At 40.8% G+C, this 19,997-nt stretch overlaps 1 protein-coding gene across 10 annotated transcripts in view; it reads right to left on the bottom strand.

Moving 5' to 3' along the window:
• The window catches only part of KALRN (kalirin RhoGEF kinase), a 712,406-nt gene that overhangs the window by 287,608 nt on the left and 404,801 nt on the right, over positions 1 to 19,997 (bottom strand). For 7 of the 10 annotated variants that reach the window (XM_058661996.1, XM_058662002.1, XM_058661993.1 and 4 more), the window contains exons 12-13: positions 9,928 to 10,136; positions 6,837 to 7,011 (exon numbers count right to left, since the gene is read on the bottom strand). In XM_058661996.1, the coding sequence (XP_058517979.1) occupies positions 6,837 to 7,011; positions 9,928 to 10,136 (384 nt within the window). The remainder of the gene's footprint in view (positions 1 to 6,836; positions 7,012 to 9,927; positions 10,137 to 19,997) is intronic. The other 3 variants (XM_058662003.1, XM_058662004.1, XM_058662001.1) reach the window with 1 other exon arrangement.

Genomic DNA, 19,997 nt, shown 5'->3' with positions numbered 1-19,997 from the left:
TTAGAAAATGTTATACTGATCAACAGGAAGACTCCACACAGATGATCTCAATTAAGTCTTATTTTTCCTCCTTGATGTAATTACTCTGTAGGAGGAGCTGGCAAGTTGAAAACACAGAAAACATCAAGGCTTTCAGATTTTCCCTCCATATCTACAGAAGAAACAGTGATGCGGCTGGGCTGGCGGATGACTCACAGCAGTGACTGAGTGTGTTCAGGGCTGTGCCATCAGCAGAACCTCCAGGGAAGAGCCACAGTGCTCAAGAGCTGGCCAACATTTAAAACTTCTGATGGTATATATATGTTTAAAGATTTATTTATTTTTATTGCAAAGTCAGATATATAGAGAGGAAGAGAGACAGAGAGGAAGCTCTTCCATCCGTTGATTCACTCCCCAAGTGACCGCAACGGCTGGTGCTGCACCAATCCAAAGCCAGGAGCCAGGAGCTTCCTTCAGGTCTCCCACAAGGGTGCAGGGTCCCAAGGCCTTGGGCCGATCTCAACTGCTTTCCCAGGCCACAAGCAGAGAGCTGGATGGGAAGTAGAACTGCCGGGATTAGAACTGGCGCCCATATGGGATCCCGGGGTGTTCAAGGCGAGGACTTTAGCCACTAGGCCATGCTGCCGGACCCCCGATGATATATTTAAATCTACTTTTATAGAACAAAGAACTGAATAAAAAATGCCAAAATTTGTGGAGAAAAGATAAACATTGTCATTTAAGTTTAAAAAAAAACCCTATGTGATAGAAGCACTGACCTTGAAGAAAAACAATCAGTTACTTGAAAGTGAGCACAGTGTACAGACAGGTGATGATGTCACTAAAAATGCAACTATCTCCTGGGCTGCACCAGGACAGTTTCACAGCCCTTACACAGTCAAGGTGTGTGTGTATGTGTGTGTGAGAGAGAGACATAGAGAGAGAGAGGAGCTAGGCAAGGCCAATTGAAGTCCCTTCACCCCGGAGACCAAGACATGTACTGTAGAGACCAACCATGTCCTGTCTAGAAAGAGGTGAGTAAATTGGGGATGGGTACTATAGAGAAGGACTGACAAGAGAAGTAGTCAGAGGATTTTTGAAATTGGGAGAAACTGAACAAATCACACCTATAATTCTTTTATAATCTCATGATTTTTCAGAGAAAGGAAAACAGGCTTCTGACAAACATTTTCAGGTATTTTTAAGGCTTCCAAATAAAAGAGAGAGTAGACCCCACCCACACTTCTACCTCTGACACAGAACAACGACTAAAGCATAAAAAGGTGGAGACTTTGTTCTGCACAATAATGAATCCTGAGTGCCCCCTCCTCTCCCTTCCCCTCTGCACCTGGGCTCTGCTGATGCTCTAGCTGTGGGTCGGAAGGCATCATTCAGGAAGGCTAGATTGTGGCCACCAACTTCTACCTGACCTAGAGACATATTTCCACTGAAAAACCTTCCATGGGCAGTCCTTACTTTTCATAAGGTCCATTGTTTAGACTATTTTTCTGGGTGTCATTTGTAGGACTCCCCAGTATGAGTATGCCCACCTCAAGAGGTTCCCAAGATCACTCATTGACAATATAAAATCATTTTCTGTATAAATATACATGCAAGGAGTTTTCAAGGAGTTCATGGAAGCTCTGCATATATTATGAAAAAGCTATGCATGAATCTCAAAAACACATCAGAATGATGTTATGTTCACACGCACACAGAGAAAAACAGGGAGGGAGGGAAGGAGAGACGGAGAGAGAGAGAGGCAGAATGTGCTTTCAAGTTGCCAGTTCACCCCAGAATGTCCACAGAAGCCATAATACAAAAACAGAGTTGAAACTGGGAGCTAGAAATCCTTTCCAAGTCTCCCATGAAAGTGGCAGGAGCTTAATCATTTGAGCCATTAGTTGCTGCCTCCCAGGGTGCACGTCAGGAAGAAGCTGGAGTTGAGAGAGACAGGAAGGAATCCAGGTACCCTAATGCTGGGGCATCCTGTTATCTTAACTGCTAAGCCAAAGGCCTACCCTTAAACTTATCTTTTAATTCCATGAACTTTTAAAAATATCCTCATGAATTATTTAAACACATTTAATCAGATCAAAGCCATATGAAGTTTCTCCAGACAGTCATCGGTAGATGCAGTCCCACCCTGGCCATGTGGCAGATGGTTCTGTGCAACGCATGATAGCAGAGGGCTCCTGAGGGAAGAAGGGAACACACAATTCAAAGCGGTTGACTATGGATGGTTTCTTCACTGTTGTCGGTAATTGTAAATTACTGTTGTTCTCATCTTTCTTGTTAAATGGGTTTATCTAATAGTTTACATAGTCTAAACTGACCTTTACAAAAAGAAATGTGGCTTAATAAGTCTCATACAGAGCAATTACAGTTTGAAGACACTACTAGTAAAGAAAGCAAAGGAGGACTTTGAACTCTCTCGGCCAAACTTTGCAGGTAAGAAAACAGTGACAATCCAATCCCATCTGTCAAGAAGCCAGACAAAAGAGAAAGGAAAAGAAGGGGGTGATCTCAGAATACTGTGACATGCAGAATCATAGTTTATAAGGAAAAAGCTAAACTTGTCCTGAAGGGCATATGGAGTTTTAAGATTATCAGTCAATAATGGAACACTTTAGTAATCTATAAACAAACAGATATGTATATCTGGGTTTTCAAGTTCCAAAATATTTTATCAACAGGTTATATCATAAAAACATTTGAAGTGTGTTTTTGCTTCTAAATTTTTAAAAAATTTCTGCTCATTCTAATTGCTGAAAGCTTGGAAATGCAAGACAGCATCAAAAATAAGACAAGGGTCCAATGAGATGGCTCAATTGGCTAATCCTCCCCTTGTAAGCAGTGGGATCCCATACAGGCATAGTTCATGTCTTGGCTGCTCTACTTCCCTTCTAGCTCCCTGCTTCTGGCTTGGGAAAGCAATAGAGTATGGCCCAAAGTCTTGAGACCTTGTATCCACATGGGAGACTTGGAAGAAGCTCCTGACTCCTGGTTTTGGATCAACTCAGCTCTGGCTGTTGCAGCCATTTGGGGAGTGAACAGATGGAAGATCTTTCTCTCTGTCTCTCCTTCTCTCTGTTTATCAGCCTTTCCAATAAAAATAAATAAATTAAAAAAAAAAAGAGGAGAGACAGAGGAGGACCTTCCATCCGTTGATTCACTCCCCAAGTGACTGCAACGGCCGGTGCTGAGCTGATCCAAAGCCAGAAGCCAGGAACTTCTTCCAGGTCTCCCACACTGGTGCAGGATCCCAAGGCTCTGGGCCAGCCTACACTGCTTTCATAGGGCACAAACAGCGAGGCAGCTGGATGGGAAGCGGGGCTGCTGGGATTAGAACCAGCGCCCATACGGGATCCCAGTGCTTGCAAGGTAAGGACTTTAGCTGCTAGGCCACCAAGCTGGGCCCGTAAATATTAAAAAAAAAAAAAATAATAATATCACCCACATTCTTACTATCCCCAAATAGACACCTTAGTATTTGGTGAAGTGTCTCTTCTATCATAACTAGTTCATATAAAATGACTTTCAGGGAAAGTGGCTGAACCTAGAGGAACAAAAGAAAAACTCTCTGAAATACTGTGTTCCACTCTGGGTCATTGTGTCCAGTGTCCCTGAATCCAAGAGCTATGTCAGGAATGCAGACTTAGCCCTGGATTCAAACATCTGCCAAACAAATTTGGGATGTTTCGCTTTACATGGGGGTGATCTCAGTCTAGGTTATTATGTGGGAGTCATCTACAAACCCCTATTATTGAGTAAAAGAAGACATGTGTGGCAACTCATGCTATCCTAATTTTTACATTAGTTGGCTAAACCATCAGTGACATGGTAAAGAAATCGCTTAGACTCCCCAGCTGTCAGGGAGCAGGCCTGCTCTGGAGTGCAATAATCCCTTGGAATTTGGAGCATGTCCATCACATGCCTTCTTTTAGGATGGGAGCAACAGTTGTGGGTCCTGCAAGCACAGAGCCAGCCCTGGCTAATGTCAGCGCTGACACGTCTCTCATTACAGAAACCACCCTCAGTCTCACACACTGAAGCTCCTCCACGACTTTGCTCTTCATCCCCGCAGTAAACCATCACTGGTATTTGAAATAATCTTATCACCCTCAGAAATAACTTCTGACAATGTGACTTGAAGCAGAGTTTTACCATGGATTTGGCATGATTTCCATTTCTATCCAATGCGAGATGCATCATTTTCCCCAAAAGTTACGCTTTCACCTAAATGAGAAACAAGACTTCTTCTGTAATTTGGATGTCATATCTAAACTAGAGGACACAGAACCAAATCACTATTTTTATCTCCCTCACTTCTTAGGCCTCCATTGTATGAGTAATTCCCTACTCATGCTCTGCTACATACACAGTTGCCTGTTTTGTTGTCCAGTGCTCAGGGTAGAAGAATTTTTACACATAGAAAGGCTGTAGAATGCAAAGCCTATGTTTAAATATCATGCTTTTCTATGGCAGCTTTTAAATAGGATCCAATTTTAAAGTATTTCATTTACACTCATATTTTTAAAAGATATTTTCTGTCTAGGCTTTGGACTGCTTTTCAGGGTTGTAGATGGATTTGCTCAAGATCATTGCAGACAAATACATCCTGATGATAACCCAAGCTGGTGTCAGGCATGTAGTTGATGTTGAATTAAGCTAATTGACTCATTCTGGATCTAAAGCAACAATCTTAACCCCTACAAATTAAATCCATTTAAAAAAAAAACCTTAAACATCAAAATCTTCAGGCTATTTTTTCCCTTTTGAGTATTTTCTGATGTGGGCTTGAAGTAACAGAATAAATATACAATAGCAAAATAACTCTACCTGCCAGCATAATTATTTGCATGAATATATTAATTCACAGAGGGTGAAACAGAGCCGGACAAGGATTACAGGAGTTCCAGGGGCCAACACCTCTTTAGTAACATGTAACCTTTATTTATTTTAATGAGTGTCATAATCAAGTACTAGATAATAATGATTCTTAGCTTTTCTCTTTCTTCTTTACTACTTTTGTCATCTGACCTTTATGAAGCTCATAAAAATTCATATACTTTTGGACCCGGCGGTGTGGCCTAGTGGCTAAAGTCCTCGCCTTGAACGCCCCGGGATCCCATATGGGCGCCGGTTCTAATCCCGGCAGTTCTACTTCCCATCCAGCTCCCTGCTTGTGGCCTGGGAAAGCAGTCGAGGACAGCCCAATGCATTGGGACCCTGCACCCGTGTGGGAGACCCGGAAGAGGTTCCTGGTTCCCGGCTTCGGATTGGCACAGCACCGGCCATTGCGGCTCATTTGGGGAGTGAATCATCGGACTGAAGATCTTCCTCTCTGTCTCTCCTCCTCTCTGTATATCTGACTTTGTAATAAAAATAAATAAATCTTCAAAAAAAAATAAAAAATTCATATACTTTTTCCTACATAATAAGATCTTATTTTATACTACTAACATTATTCTTCCAAATATGTGCTTATGATTATTATTTGCTACATATAATTATTTCAAGTATAGATTCACAAAAAATAAAAAGCTCAAATTCATCCACAGTTATTAAATGACCTGGAAGGATAATTAAGAACCAGATTTAAGTACCTCCCCCTTTGTTTCAAAAACTGTCCAGGAAGCATCATTTACATTGTGACATTGTCAAGCAGCAAGGAAGCAGATGCAGAGGTATGGTTATATGAAGAGAAAGATATCATATGAGAGTAAATGATAGGAAGGCGGTCATCTAAGATTGTTTTAGGTTTCAGGTTTTTAATACTGTATATAATTTTTTGGCCCCAGTATTGAAGAAAATGGCACTTGTTTCCAAGATGGTCCTCTAGTCCAGAGTTGGATTGGGATTGGGACATCAGAGATTTCAACTAAAATGTTCACTTCTTTCCAAGGCAATTCCATGGAAATTCCCAAAGACATGATTGGGAAGATGAATCCCTAGAAACTTAAATGCTCTAACTCTGGGAGGATGGTTAGAATGCAAAACAAAGTCTAAAAAAACCCCCAAAACAGTAGAGGGAAAACTGGTTTTCTCTTCTACAATACCAGACAGCAGTGAAGAGAAGACAGTGCCTTTCATCTGACCTGCCTCCCCTACAACAGGGAAGAGGTACCTTAAGTGCTAGACAAGTTTATCTGAAAATCCTTTTGGCTTGGATTCATTAGTTTAAAAGTATTACCTAATTACACACACACACACACACACACACACACACACATATATATGATGGAATATATATAGTATGGTGATATTATTATTTAGCACCACAAATAGATGAGTTTAGAAGACATAAATGCACCAAACATATGATTCTGACTTTCTCAGACATCAACTAATGAATCTATTTCATAAGCCAACAAAAGATTGGCACGGACTGACATGAACACAGTGAGATCAAATAGAGAACATAGTCTTCCTGCCTGTGGCTCCTGGTTTCTTGGCTGGTATGTGATCTTGTCTAATCCCTGATTCATGTCCATCAGTTGAAGAGGCTACCTAATTAGAACACCTGTGTACTCATGAAGGCATGGAATTTAGTGTCACAACCTAGACTGTGTAATAGCTAACTCTATGGTCTTCCAAGGAACCACAGTACAAAGTAAGAGACCCAGGAGCAGTAACAAAACCTTCTTGCTGAAGAAGTCCAAAGACAAAAAGTAAAACAGAGGGCTTTGCCTAGCAAAGGAGATAAGAAGTACTGGAAGGAATATATCATGGTGGATAAACTTCTTGAGTTCTAATAAAATGTATCCATCATGCATCATCCCCTTAATTTACCCTTAGAACACTGTGCTGTGTCCTTGCACTGCCCCCTGCTTTCCCAGCCCTTCCTTCTTTACCTCGATGGTGTACTGCTCAAAGATGCGCAGCTGCAGGAAGATGTCTAGTTTGATCTTTCTCTCATGGAACAGCTCCTCCATCTGCACCTGGGCATCATCCAACTGCTGCAAGACTGACTCAATGTGGCTGATGGAACTACTGTGCGGCGTCTTATTGTTGGACACTGCTGAGTCTCTGTGGCAGAGCAGGGAAGAAAGAAAAAAGGAGAGGTTTGGCTGTGCTAAAAGTAACAGAAGATGGGCCTTCCTCACCTGAGCAAGGTAGGTGTGAATCAGGTGAGTCATTCATTCAAAGAAATTATCAACTCTTATTGTGAGTCCATTTAGTAGGTGTACCAAAGACACATGCTCTCTTTCAGGTTCACAGCTCTGCATTTTCAAGACTAGCTGTTCTTGTATTTCTCAAAGAGAATTGAAAAAGAGATCAAAGGAGATAAAGAAAAAACATATGGTAAAAGGCTGTACAAAGTAAAATATTAGATAACTTGAATGGTTTTATACATATATATGTAGTCTAACATGCATGGTCTTCATATACACACAAACATATAACATGCAAGGGTAGACAAAGGCAGATATAAATAACCTTCATAGCTTTACCTCACAAGATTGCTAAAATTAGATGCTTTCATTTGGGTGAAAACTATTCATTTACTTCACAATGCCATATTAAGTTTAGAGGCAAAATAACACATTACAGAGGCTTCAAGCTGTAGTTAGGAAAACATGAGGTCTGTAATCCATGGGCCTGGATTAGATCCTCAATCAGCAATATAGGATCTGGGGGCACTAGGAAACCAGCTCCCCTGGACCACAGGTACCTTACTTGTAACCTGGATTTTTAAATGTCTTTAATGCTCACTCCACAGCTTACTGTTAAAGAAGACACTGCCTGTGAACTGTGATGCATAGTGTGCTGCTGAATGATCAATCCTGAAAGGACACAGGGAAGTACCCAGTGCCGACTGGGGCATATGTCTAACTCCAAGACTAAAGATGAGGCCACAAGAGGGCTGGAGCAAACCAACGAAGGCCTCACAGAGGGTGAGATCTGATTTGGGGGGTTTAAAGAAACTCGTAAACATGGTCAAGTTGTTTGGGGGTGTGCTCTTTTGGACACACTGTCACTGGGAAGAACCAGGAGATAATCGGCTTGACTTGCTCAGAGAAGCTGGATGGTGATCAGAGGTCCAGAGCGAGCACTAGGATAGGAAGCCTATAAAGGTTATGAAGTTTAGATTTTATGTGTCCATGAGTATGCTGGGGCCCTAACTAACTCGCATCTTCATTACCTTGTGACGTCTTGGTTTCTTACATGATTTAAGAAATCAGAGGATAAAACCTTTTACCTCTTTAAGTAGGCTTTCTGAAGTTCAAGTACTTTGAACCTGTTCTTATTTCAGAAACAATAGCATCTGAACTCACACTTTCTCTTCCTGAAGATAGCAAAGTGGCAGATTGTCAAGAATCTCTCCCTCTATGATTCAGAGAGCACGCAGTTGTATCTGGGCATGAAAATGCATGAGCCCTACCCATATTATTGCATGAACATCTCCCACCATAAAGCTTTTCTCTTTTATTGGATTTTATGGCAGAGATGGGAATCTACACAAGAGTCAGGGTAGTGGAGAAATGAATGGACACAACTGGCTGTTGGTCACAAACTCAGAGTATCCTTTAAAATCCACAGAACTAAAACGTACAGAACAATCATCAACCACATTGTTGCCTTCACCATCACCAAACAGTCTTAAGCCTTTAGGGACTGCAAGGTTGGCAATCATTAAGAGCAAATGGCATCTCCACAGGCCCAGCCCCACAGAGTGAAGCCAGTAAAGCCTTTGAAAAGTATCTCAAGAGACAGCACCAAGTACTAGAGCTGACAGGCCTCCAAGAAGAAAGCCCTTATTACATGACAAAGCAGCTGCAGCCCAGAGAGTCTTGGAATTTTCTTCAGAAAATGATGGTGGAGTTTCCTAGGAAATCAGACTACACTGTCAGTGCATTACATATTCATGAAGATGAACTGAGGGAAGATGGGAAAGAGGCTGTCTTATTAGTGTGTGATGGAAGAACTCAGAACATCTCATGCACATGTTTAGAATAGAAATTATTAATTTCCAAGAGAAAAGTGTGCCAGAGCTTTCTCAAGGTAATTTGTCCTTGTTTATTTAATTGGACAACTGGTGTGAAGGAAAAAAAAATAATCCTCTCCGATTGAAACAATTCCCCCAGGTCCGAGGTTAGTTTGCTGATGAGATTATTTTTGCCTGCAGTTGGCAGAGGTCCCAGCACTCAGTGATTTTAGAGTAGGAACAAGTCCCTGTGGGGACTATCATTAGCACCATCAGTTCCTATTTACACACTACCTGGGCACGAGACTGGCTGGTGAGGGCTTGCTCAAGGTTTCATGACACTTGATCTGAGGGGCTAGTGCCAGTGCAGGAAGCTAGAGACCAATGCCAATGGAAATAAGGTGATCATCTGGGCAACTTGAAGTGAATGGAAGGTTTTGGATAGAATTTTCCTTTGTAGTTATGTTTGTTTATGAGGACACAGAAGGGCAACAAAGAATAGAGGGAAGGTCCTTTGCAAGTCTTGGAGAACCAGAAGGGATAACATCATACATTCTCCACATCCCCTCTGGGCCAAAGCTGAATGTCAACCAACGGGACCTGCAAGGCACTGGAGCTCAGAGGTAACACAAAACCACTGCCTGGGATCCCATTCCAAAGAACGCTATATTCCACAATATCAATTTCTCCACATGGCCAAATGTGCCATATTTTTAATGAAGCTTTTTTTTTGGTTATTGAATTTCATTAATTTTTCCTCATATTTATGTTAATTATTGATTGTCAAATAATATCTTGAATGATAAATGATGCTTTGAAGCATCAGAGCTTTTCCATAGACTATTTTATTCTTAACTCAAGTTGGGTATGGCGCAGGCATTTTTATATCTTACGGATGAAGAGACTGAAATTCACACAAGACCACAAAGTAGGTTGAGGCTAAGTCAAGACTGGGGTGTGACTTATCTGGAGCTAGCCCGAGGCATTTCCCACTGGGAAGCACTGCCCATGCTGACCTGGCCTCGCTGGGCTCCCCTAGGGAGGGAGGCGCTGACCTGAGCTGCTGGATAAGGTCTTCGCCTTCCTTGATGACATTGAGCGTGGCATCCAGGGTGGCGGTCTGTTGTTGTTGGAACTGCTTGATCAGTTCCTGGACCGCATCGACAGAATCTGCACAGACATCCTCCAGCATCTCCTTCTGCAGGTCTTCCATCCATGTCCACAACTGTTGGGGAGAGAGCACACACTTGGCTCAGGGCAGGCAAGAAAGGGCCAGGGCTGGGGTGATGGCAAGGAAGCCAGGACTCAGCCACTGCCGACCCCAACCTCAAGCAGCCAGTGCAAGGTTAGACTATCATCGGCATACCCAGTGGTCAGTTTGTACTTTCAGATTCACAACCATTACCTAATTTTGCTAAATGTACACCATTATTACTGGCACCCCAATATTTAATAACTGTAACTATAGTGTAATTTAGGGAAACCTATAGATACTACAAATATGTTCTTTTTTTAATTCTTTGAATTTTGTTTGCTTGAAAAGCACAATGAGACAATGGGGGAGAGAGAATGAATCTTCTCTGCTGGTTTACTCCCCAAACAGCCATAATGACTAAGGCAAGGACAGGCAGCAGGCTGGAACTCCATCCAGGTTTCCCACTGGGTGGCAGGAACCTCAGTACTTGAGCGATCTTATGCGGCTTTCCCAGGCATATTAGTGCAGAACTGGATGCTCTGAGGTAAGATGCTGGCGTTGCAAGGGATGGTTTCACTGTGTGCCACAGCAGATGTGGTCTTCAGAATATGCAGATCCCTTATCTTTGAAAGGAAGACAGGACACTTGAAAGGACAAATATTAGTGAATCTTCCAGAAAAGAACAAAGAGAAGGCTCTATATACTTCCTTTAGGCAGCCAGATTTTGATTTCTAAAAATGTATCATAATATTGCAAATTTACAGAAAAGAATGTGATGTAACAGAATCAAATGAAGATTAATTAGGCTAATTAAGGATAACCTATACTATGTAAAACTATTTTTGCTCCCTTCAGGATTGTGAGGTTGGTTAGAAAGTTGAATACTACAGATGTAGTTTATCTTAATTTCATGAAAAGTACAAGATATTTCCCCATGTTGTTTGAGATCATGAAGTGTAACCAGGAAGACAACCCTGATAAGACAACTTTAAAAGCATGAATGACAGTGTTTAACAGAACAAGTACTGGGAATGATGAGTTGAATTGACTTACTGAAAACTCACCATTGACAGCTACTCCTCACGTTGGAAATATGTCTCCATTGGCCTGCCATATGGCTCTCATTCACTTTTGACTTCTCATTCACTGAGAATTTTCATAAATGATGGAAGCTGAGTGTAGTGTTTGTCTGAAGCCAGGTATCTTTACCCAGATAGAAGGAAAAACAAGACCAAGGCTCTTCCAGGAGAAAGTCAGTAAGGACAGATTGTTGGAAGAGCCAGGGGTATGGATCTGTTTCACCTATAGCTCTCAGTACCTTGGGTGAATCACTATATTCTATGCTGAGAAGTGCATAAAATAAGCTCATTTCCTTCTGATGTTTCCATGATAAAAACACAAATACATATCTACTTCAAGACATTATTTCATCTAGTTGTTTCTCAGTATGATAAAGGCATGGAATGGCCTCTGCAGTAACAGGTAAACAAAGAGATAGTCTTCAAGACTTTGAACAAGTTATTCTTTGTTCTTCAGATAGGAGAGGTCCTGAGTGTGGCAGAAGAGGCTGGATTATCAAGAAGCTGAACAGACCCTGTAGGTGGAGAATAAAGAACTACAAAGAACATCTTTCTGATATAGATGAATAATCTCTTGAGCTTCTCTCTTCTGGTAATAGAAAATAGGAGGGATAAGATTTGCCCTCTTCACTTCCAACATGAGGAGGCTTGAAAGAGTCACTTATTAACATTTTAAATAAGCTTACAGTATTATTAATAAGGCAATAACATTGTTCTGACTACCACAGGAAATACAAATTATTATTCAGTGTCCCTGTCTCTTATAAATTGCAAATACACTTGTAATGAGTTCCATTTATCTCCTTTCCAAATTCTATTACTTACGAGATTTATCTGCATAATCTTGGGTAAATTAACTATACTTTCTGCAGCTCAGTTTCCTCACCAGTAAAACAAGCATAACAATAACACTCCCTAATAGTTTCTGAAAATATTACAAGTTATTATGTGCATAAATATAAAAATAAGTATACGTCTATATTTAAAATCTGCATTTGGTCCTTCTAGATACTGGGTTGAGGCTTTCTTTTTGTTTTTTTGTACTTTGTTCTAGATATTTGTGGACAGCCTAGAGAGTGGAAAGTCTAGATATTCCCAAAATAAAAGAGAGATGGAAATCTTCTCTTCATTCAAGAAAAGAAAAAGACTCAACTGAGGACAGGCATTGGGAAGGCACTGCAACTGAAGACTAATTAGAGGGGCTGGCACTCACTGTTATAGGAATAAGATGGGAAATGAACTTACAGGTATTTTGAAGATTGTACTTTATTTAAAATAATTCTAAGTGTCATCCTTAACTTAAAGGCCCTCATAAGTCGACAGATGTTTTCCTTCTTTCTCAATAAATATGTGAACACCTCTGATGTGGATGTAAGGAAGAAAGACAGTCTCTTTCCTTTTCTATCTGATCCGGCAGTAAACTGTAGGACCAGACAGAACTGCCAAGAAGGATGACGTTTGCTGAGAACATCTGAAGATCCACGCTGGCCTCTGAAGTCAGTGTCACTAGGACAGTATGTATGCCTGCCTCTAAGATATTCTTTGATGAATGAATTGAAATATGCTTTCTCAGATTTCTGTTCACATAGTTTCTATTACAGAGAAACTTTTATTAAGGTAGAATTTGAACTTACCACTAGGGAAAAACCAGCTAAGAGAGAAACATACCAGATGCTGCTTGGTCTGGTAGTTACAGACCAATTAAGGAAAGAAAGTGAGCTGCTTTACCTTTCAGAGGTCAAACAAAAGTTGCTGGTGACTGAAGAGAAGACTGATGGAAAGGTAGGAAGATAGCACGAGAGAAAAAGGGTTAATGACCACCAAGAGGGACAGGAGTTCCTTAGTGAATTTGAAATCTACTCATGATAAATCTTGATTCTTCCCTGTCTGGCTCTGTGGCTTTGGGAAAATTATATTACTCCTACTTCTTCACATAAAAAAAGATTTATTTTTATTTGAAAGTCAGGTTTTACAACAAGAGAAAAGATAGTGAAAGAAGGTCTTCCATCAGCTGGTTCATTCCCCAAATGGCCGCAATGATCTGAGCAGAGCTGATCCAAAGCCAGGAGCCAGGAGCTTAACTTCCCAGTCTCCCATATGTATGCATGAGCCCAAGTACTTGGGCCATTTTCCCCGGCCGTAAGTAAACAGCTGGATCAAAACTGGAACAGCCAGGACACACACCAGCACCAAGAATGGCTGCTGGTGCTAGCAGGTGGAGGATCAACTTGCTATACCATCACACCACTCCCTTAGTGCTTCACATTTAAGATGAAATGTGTGTGTGTGTGTGTGTGTGTGTGTGTTGTTTCTTTAGCTTGTCTCTGAGATCTTCCCAGTGCTAGCATGCTACAATTTTTCTTCAGAAGCTGATGTGCATGTGTGCGTGTGGGGGGAGGGGAGCGGGGAATAAAAGGATAATAATGCAAATGTTTCTCTGTTAAAAAATCGCAGGTGTCTCATAAAACAAGTGTTCTGGATATATTCCTAGGAGTGCTATTGCTGGATCATATGGTATGTTGAATTTGAGTTGTTTGAATATTCTCCATACTGATTTCCATAGAGGCTGTACCAGCCTGCAGCCCCACTAGCAGTGGAGTAGGGATCCCTTTTCCCTGCAACCTCGCCAATAAGTGTTGTTGGTGCTTTTATTCATGTGGGCCAGTCTTACTGGCGTTAGGTGGTACCTCATTGATGTTTTAATTTGGATTTCCCTTATTGCCAGGGAACTTGAGCATTTTTTCATATGTTTATTTGCCATTTGGGTTTGTTCCTTTGTGAAGTGTTTGCCCATTTCCCGTGCCCATTTCTTGAGTGGCTTGTTTGTTTTGACATTTTGGTTGTTTTGTAGCTCTTTGTATATTCTGGAGATCAGCCCTCTATCACCTATGTCGTGTGCGAAGATCTTCTCCCATTCTGTGGGTTGCCTTTTTACTTTGTTGATTGTTTCTCTAGCTGTACAGAAGCTTCTTAGTTTGATGAGGTCCCAATTGTTTATTTTGGTCTCGATTTCTACTGCATTTGGAGTCTTTTTTAGGAAGTGAGGGCCTACCCCTAATAAAAACATGGAAGCAACCAAAATGCCCATCAACAGAGGATTGGATAAGAAAGCTATGGTTCATCTACTCCATGGAATACTACTGAGCTATTAAAAAAAACAAAATGCAGTTCTTTGTGGCCAAATGGGCCAAACTGGAAACCATAATGCTAAGGGAAATGAGCCAATCCCAAAAGGTTAAATACCACATGTTCGCCTTAATTTAAGATGATATGATGTTATGTATAACATGCTATGTTTTGAATGTTATATGTTGTGTATAAACTAAAATTGAAGTATAGGTGAGGTGGTCACAGAAGGTGGCTGGGAACTCGCATTTATCTTTAACATATTGGTTACTCATTACTATGTCAATTAATTCCATAATGATGTAAATTTTGCTGATGGTATGTTGGAGCTTTCAATTGACTGGGATGATACTCTGCTGGCTCTGTCTTCAGACCAGAGAGGGTATACCTAAGAAGCCGTTGAACTTGACTGGACAATAAGATGTTGGACTCTAGGTTTGGTATACGCTTGCAATGGGGGAATCTCAACTGAACTTGAGCTTGGTTATGCAACAAGGTGGAGGAATCCACCATGGTGGGAGGGTTTGGGGAGGGGTGGGGAGAACCCAAGTACCTATGAAACTGTGTCACATAATACAATGTAATTAATGAAGTTAAATAATAAATAATTAAAAAAAAATCGCAGGTGTGACTTTGATACCAAAGTTCAGAGCTCCCAACAAGTTTGAGGACAGCTATTAGAGCAAGAGAAGATACTATGTAAACCTGGGAAGCTTGAATACAGAGCTGCTTGAAATCCTGTGAAACTTTACACATACAATCACCACTTGGTGAAGGCAAACTTAAACTGCAAGCTCACAACTTGGAATAAATACCTTTGAGACTTAGTACCATAAAGCAGCCAGAAATAAACATGGGTATTGCTAAGCTATGAGTAATAGGTCAAACTTCCACTTCTCATGCCATAATTTTCCTGCTATCTGAGATCCCTATATGTGTCCTCTGTGTGTGTTCAGCTGACTGAGTCCTGAAGAACGTGCCTGGATGGCTCTGAATGGAGTGCAAATTAGAGAGATCCTTCTAAGACCGATTTACCTTTGACCAGGCAGCCCCTGAGACCCAGTCAGCATGGTTTCACACTGCAAGCTCCCACAAGCTATTGACTGCCAGAATGAATGAAGTCATCAAAAGGAGTGAGTGAGTCAGCTTGACAGCAGCCAGCATTTTCTTCTTACTGTCCTTCATTTTGGTTTTTCTCCCCTTTAGGAGCCCTCTTTATCCACTACTTAGTACCTATATTACAACTCATTAGCACTGTACCTTCTCCACTAACCCGCTACCTTTCCCACCCCCAGAAAGTATTCAAGCACAGCCATTTCTAGATTCTCTCCTCTCAATGCAAGAGCACCTATACTGCAATATCCTCTCTTGGGTCCTGTGCTTTACTGCACAGTGACTGCCTGGTCCATGCTTTGCATGTTCTTTCTCTCAGAGATCACGTTAGGCTGTGACCGAAAAGTTACATATACAAAAGAATGGACACAAGTTGAGAATTCTTTGGTCCTGTCATTTTAGGAATGGGTTGTTCATTGGTTTAGTCTTCTGTTGTCATTTTACTGGGATGTTCTTCACATTTGCCTTTGGTTTTGGTAGGTGCTATTCCTCTTTTCTGTCAAGAGAACTTCTTGAAGTATCATTTGTAGGGCAGGTTTGGAAGAGGCAAATTCTTCTAGCTTTTCTTTACTGTGGAAGAATTTTATTTCATTTTCAAAGACAAAAGAAAGTTTTGCTGGATATGTTATCCTAGGCCGACAATTTTTTTCTTTTAGAATCTGGAATATGTCACTCCATTCTTTTCTTGCCTGTAGAGTTAGTTTCCTGTGATTTGGTATCATGACTTTTCATTTAAGGGGATGTTTAGTAGCTGTGTAATGGATCTAGTAACATGTCATTTAACTTCATGGTATTGTAAATTTCTTCTTTCTATTGTTGATTTTGAATCATGACTTTTCATTTAAGGAGATGTACAGTAGCTGCGAAATTGAGCCTAACATTCAGATGTGAGGATATAGTGTGGTATGCGTTTCTACTTCCAGAGAAAGATGGACTTAAAATGAAACTGTTTACTATATCTTGACAATAGGTTTCTGGACTCTCTGCCAGTGTCTATGCCCGCAATGATGGACATAATTCTGAGTATGAAGAACTATATGTTAGTAATGATATAGAGGAACTGGGGGGGAGGGAATTGGGGAGGGGATAAGGGAATATGAAACTGTATTATAAAATAATAACAATAATAAAATGTATTAAAAAAACAAGTTGAGAATTCTGAAAATCTTGAGAGTTTAGGGAGCTTTTCAATTAGCTACATAAGGATAGCCCTGGGAGTGAAACCAGTGAGTTCAGAAACGACCAGCTCACAATCCCTATCCTGCTTGCATAGGGCAATTGAGAAAGGCAGGAAAGGAGGAGTAAGAGAAGAGAGAATACAGGAGGTCTGTAGATGTAACTAAGCTTATGGTTGTAGGCATGGTTAAGGAAAGAGGTCACTTTACGTCACCACTTTCCTTCTGCTGATTGTTCTGTTTGTAAAATTCTGGCAGCCACTCTGCTAGCACAATTGATTGACCCCTCAAGGGAAGTTGAGGGAGCACCATTTCCACAGGGTGAATTTCTGTCTCCCCCATTTGGAAGAGATCATTTTTCTTTGGCAGTGGCCACCGGCTTTCATTTCTTAAATAACTACCAGGAGAGTATGGCAATTGAAATAGGGGATGAAGCTGTTTTTTCTGGAGATTGTCATCCTTTCTGAAGACTGATTTAGCTTTGGCTTCAGGATAGCAGGTGGAGGAACACACACACACACCCCTCTATGTAGATGTGTTTGTGGGGTGTGTGTATGTTTCACCTATTTGAGCAGGAAGCGGTAATGACAAAGTGATTTGACAGGGTGAGAAACAAACAGAAGTGCGCAATTAAGTAAGCTATTTAACACAGAGCTGAGGTTGGTTACCTGGCCATATACCTTAATTAGCTCATCATATTTTTACTACAAAAATAACTAAGAATTAAAATTTTGAAAATGCAGTGAATGTAGCATTTCCATAGAAATAAAACTCTGACTGGACTATCTCTGCACAGCATATGACACTTGCTACAAAGGCCTTCTCCCTGGACAAAGAATGAAAACCTGGGTCAGTGCTTCTCCCTATACCTTCTCATCCCTGCAGGCTAGCAAATAGAGTGGGTGTCCTCTTGGCCTCAGGCAAAAAGAAAACATTTCAAAGCTGACCACAATTTGTACTTAGAAGCTAAGGCTGTGGATGCATGAGATAGTCCCAGTCACGTGTTCGTCACCTCACTTTACAGAGTAACTCTTCTCTCTAGGCAGGGTTGTAAAATTTTGTTTTTGAAAAATAACACTTGTTAGGATTGTTCCTGATTACAAATTGAAAGTGTCTCTAAGAAAACATGCACTACAGAAAAATATATCCAAAATGTGTACAATTCTTTTCAGTGTATTCACTTCTAGTCTTTATACTAATTGTGTGATCAAAATTATAGTGATGCTGGATATGTAGTCTTTATGTATGTACTACTGCACTATCCTGTCTCATATCATTTATGATCTTTGCCAAAGCAATTCCAAATGACTGTGTAATATTTCACCATATAGATGCTGCATTATCTGTTTCATGAATTGCTTAATGTGGATCATTTAAGAGGGTCTCTAATCCCTCAAGACTGTGGACAGCACTGCAATGAAATGGCTAGACTGTTTTAACCCTCCAGACGCCTATCGTCATGAAGAATTCACCAAACAGGGCCAACGGGATTAAACAGAATCTTCCATCTGCAGAAGAAATGAGCCTGGACGTTATCTTTTTCCATATATTCCTTCTGCTTCCTCTCTGAACTTAATGAGAGTAAATCTTTTGATGTGGGAAGTGGGCAAAATTAAAATTATGAACGTCAGCCTCGGGACTCATAGGACGTCTAGGTTAAATCATTTATGAAGATAGTTATTCAGTTCCTATTCATAAATCTCCTATAAAGGCAGCTCTCATTCCCTGAAAATTCTGTCTTCATCAATAATAGTAGGAAGTAAGAAAAGGAGGAAGGAGAGAAGGGGAAAGAAGCTAACAAAACATAGGCAAGAACGATCTCTAACAACTTTTTCAGTGATGGCCAAGGTCACTTTGGCAAAACTGAGGTTTTCCTTCTATTCACTCAGTTCACTGTTAGAGAAAAAGCAAGCACGGCAACTCAAAATTCCCTCACATATTTATCGACTAGTAGACTTGACTACTAATCTTCCTTAAATAAAAAGCCAGAAGTTTACCTACAGAGTTAAGAGTTAATGTACTTAAGATCAAACAGGACTCACACTTAGCCAGGTTTGACAGGTGGCAAGTCTTGAGAGGTATTAAGTAGAATATGGAAAAATCAAACCACAGGGGTTCTTTCATTAGAGCATTCAAGGATGCTCACTTCTGCCCCTGTAATAATCCACTTCTGCCACTATGCAGGAATTAGAGGAAAGCTCCCTTTTGCATCCAGGAGCCCCACTCCCTCTTCTTTATTTCTATTGTCCGCAAAGTAGGAGTCAGGGGACTGGAGTAGATGAAAGATGTGGTTGAATGGGCTTTCCTCTTTCTTGTCCTCTTCTTTTTCCCCTTCTTTTTCTTAGGAAAGACCAACAGCTTCTTGTTGTCAAGTTACCCTGGCAACAACTTTGTGTTTGCCAGCTAAAATCTACTTCTCCTTTGAGCCCTGCTTTAGGGCTTAAAAATGTCAAGAAATGGGAGAAAAGGAAGGAAGAAGAAGACTAGAAGAGAGGAGAGACAAGGAGACAGTAAGGGTAGCAGTTAGGAGTATGAGCATAGGAGTGAGCATTTGCTATGATGGTTACGCTACTGCTTGGAGCAACCGCAATCCATATCACAGTGCCTGGGTTCGAGTCCTGGCTCCATTCCTGACTGCAGCTTTCTGCTAAATGCGCACCCTGGGAAGCAGCATTGGTGAGTCAGGTAAGTTGGGTATGTGCCATCCATGTGAGAGATTTGATGGCATTCCCAGCTCCTGGCTTTGGTCTGGCTCAGCTCCAACAGTTGCGGGCTTTTGAGGATGTGAACCAGAATATAGAAGTTAGTCTCTCATTAAAAAATAACTGAACCTTAAAAATTTTAAAATGTTTATACATGTAGTTTGTATAGAAAGACATGTAAAATCTTACCTGTACCTATAAATCTGTAAGTTATTATCTGTAAGTATGGTTAATTGAATACATACCTAATGAAATTATATCATAAGATCCCCATGCAGATTACATGAGAAAATACATGTAAGTGTGTGGCATGCAGTAGGGATTTAATAAAGAAAATGTACTTCACATGTACAGAGTGGCTACAATAAGCCAAATCTTGGGCTAAATAAATCACCTATACTGCCTCAGACTTAATTCTCATTATTAACCATTATCAGCATCAACAAAAAAAGAATAGAAGAATCTTGAATCCATGTTAGAACCATAAGAGTTTTGGAACTAAATAATCTTAGAGGTGAAAGAGCCTACCACCGTGGATGTGATTTGCACAAGATCATTTGATTTTTATCAGTATCCAGCCTAGATTCCCAGGCTTCCTGCCACAAGTACAGAAAGTGGGATAGGTAGAGTTTCTGGATGCTGTGGGGGTGGCAGGAAACTGACCTGTCTACCACCTCTTCAGGCACCACCCCTACT

The sequence above is a fragment of the Ochotona princeps genome, chromosome 3 (genome assembly GCF_030435755.1).
Source record: "Ochotona princeps isolate mOchPri1 chromosome 3, mOchPri1.hap1, whole genome shotgun sequence".
Classification (NCBI taxonomy): Eukaryota; Metazoa; Chordata; class Mammalia; order Lagomorpha; family Ochotonidae; genus Ochotona; species Ochotona princeps.
The sequence above is the reverse complement of the archived record's forward strand: the minus strand, read 5'-3'. Positions and strand labels throughout refer to the sequence as shown.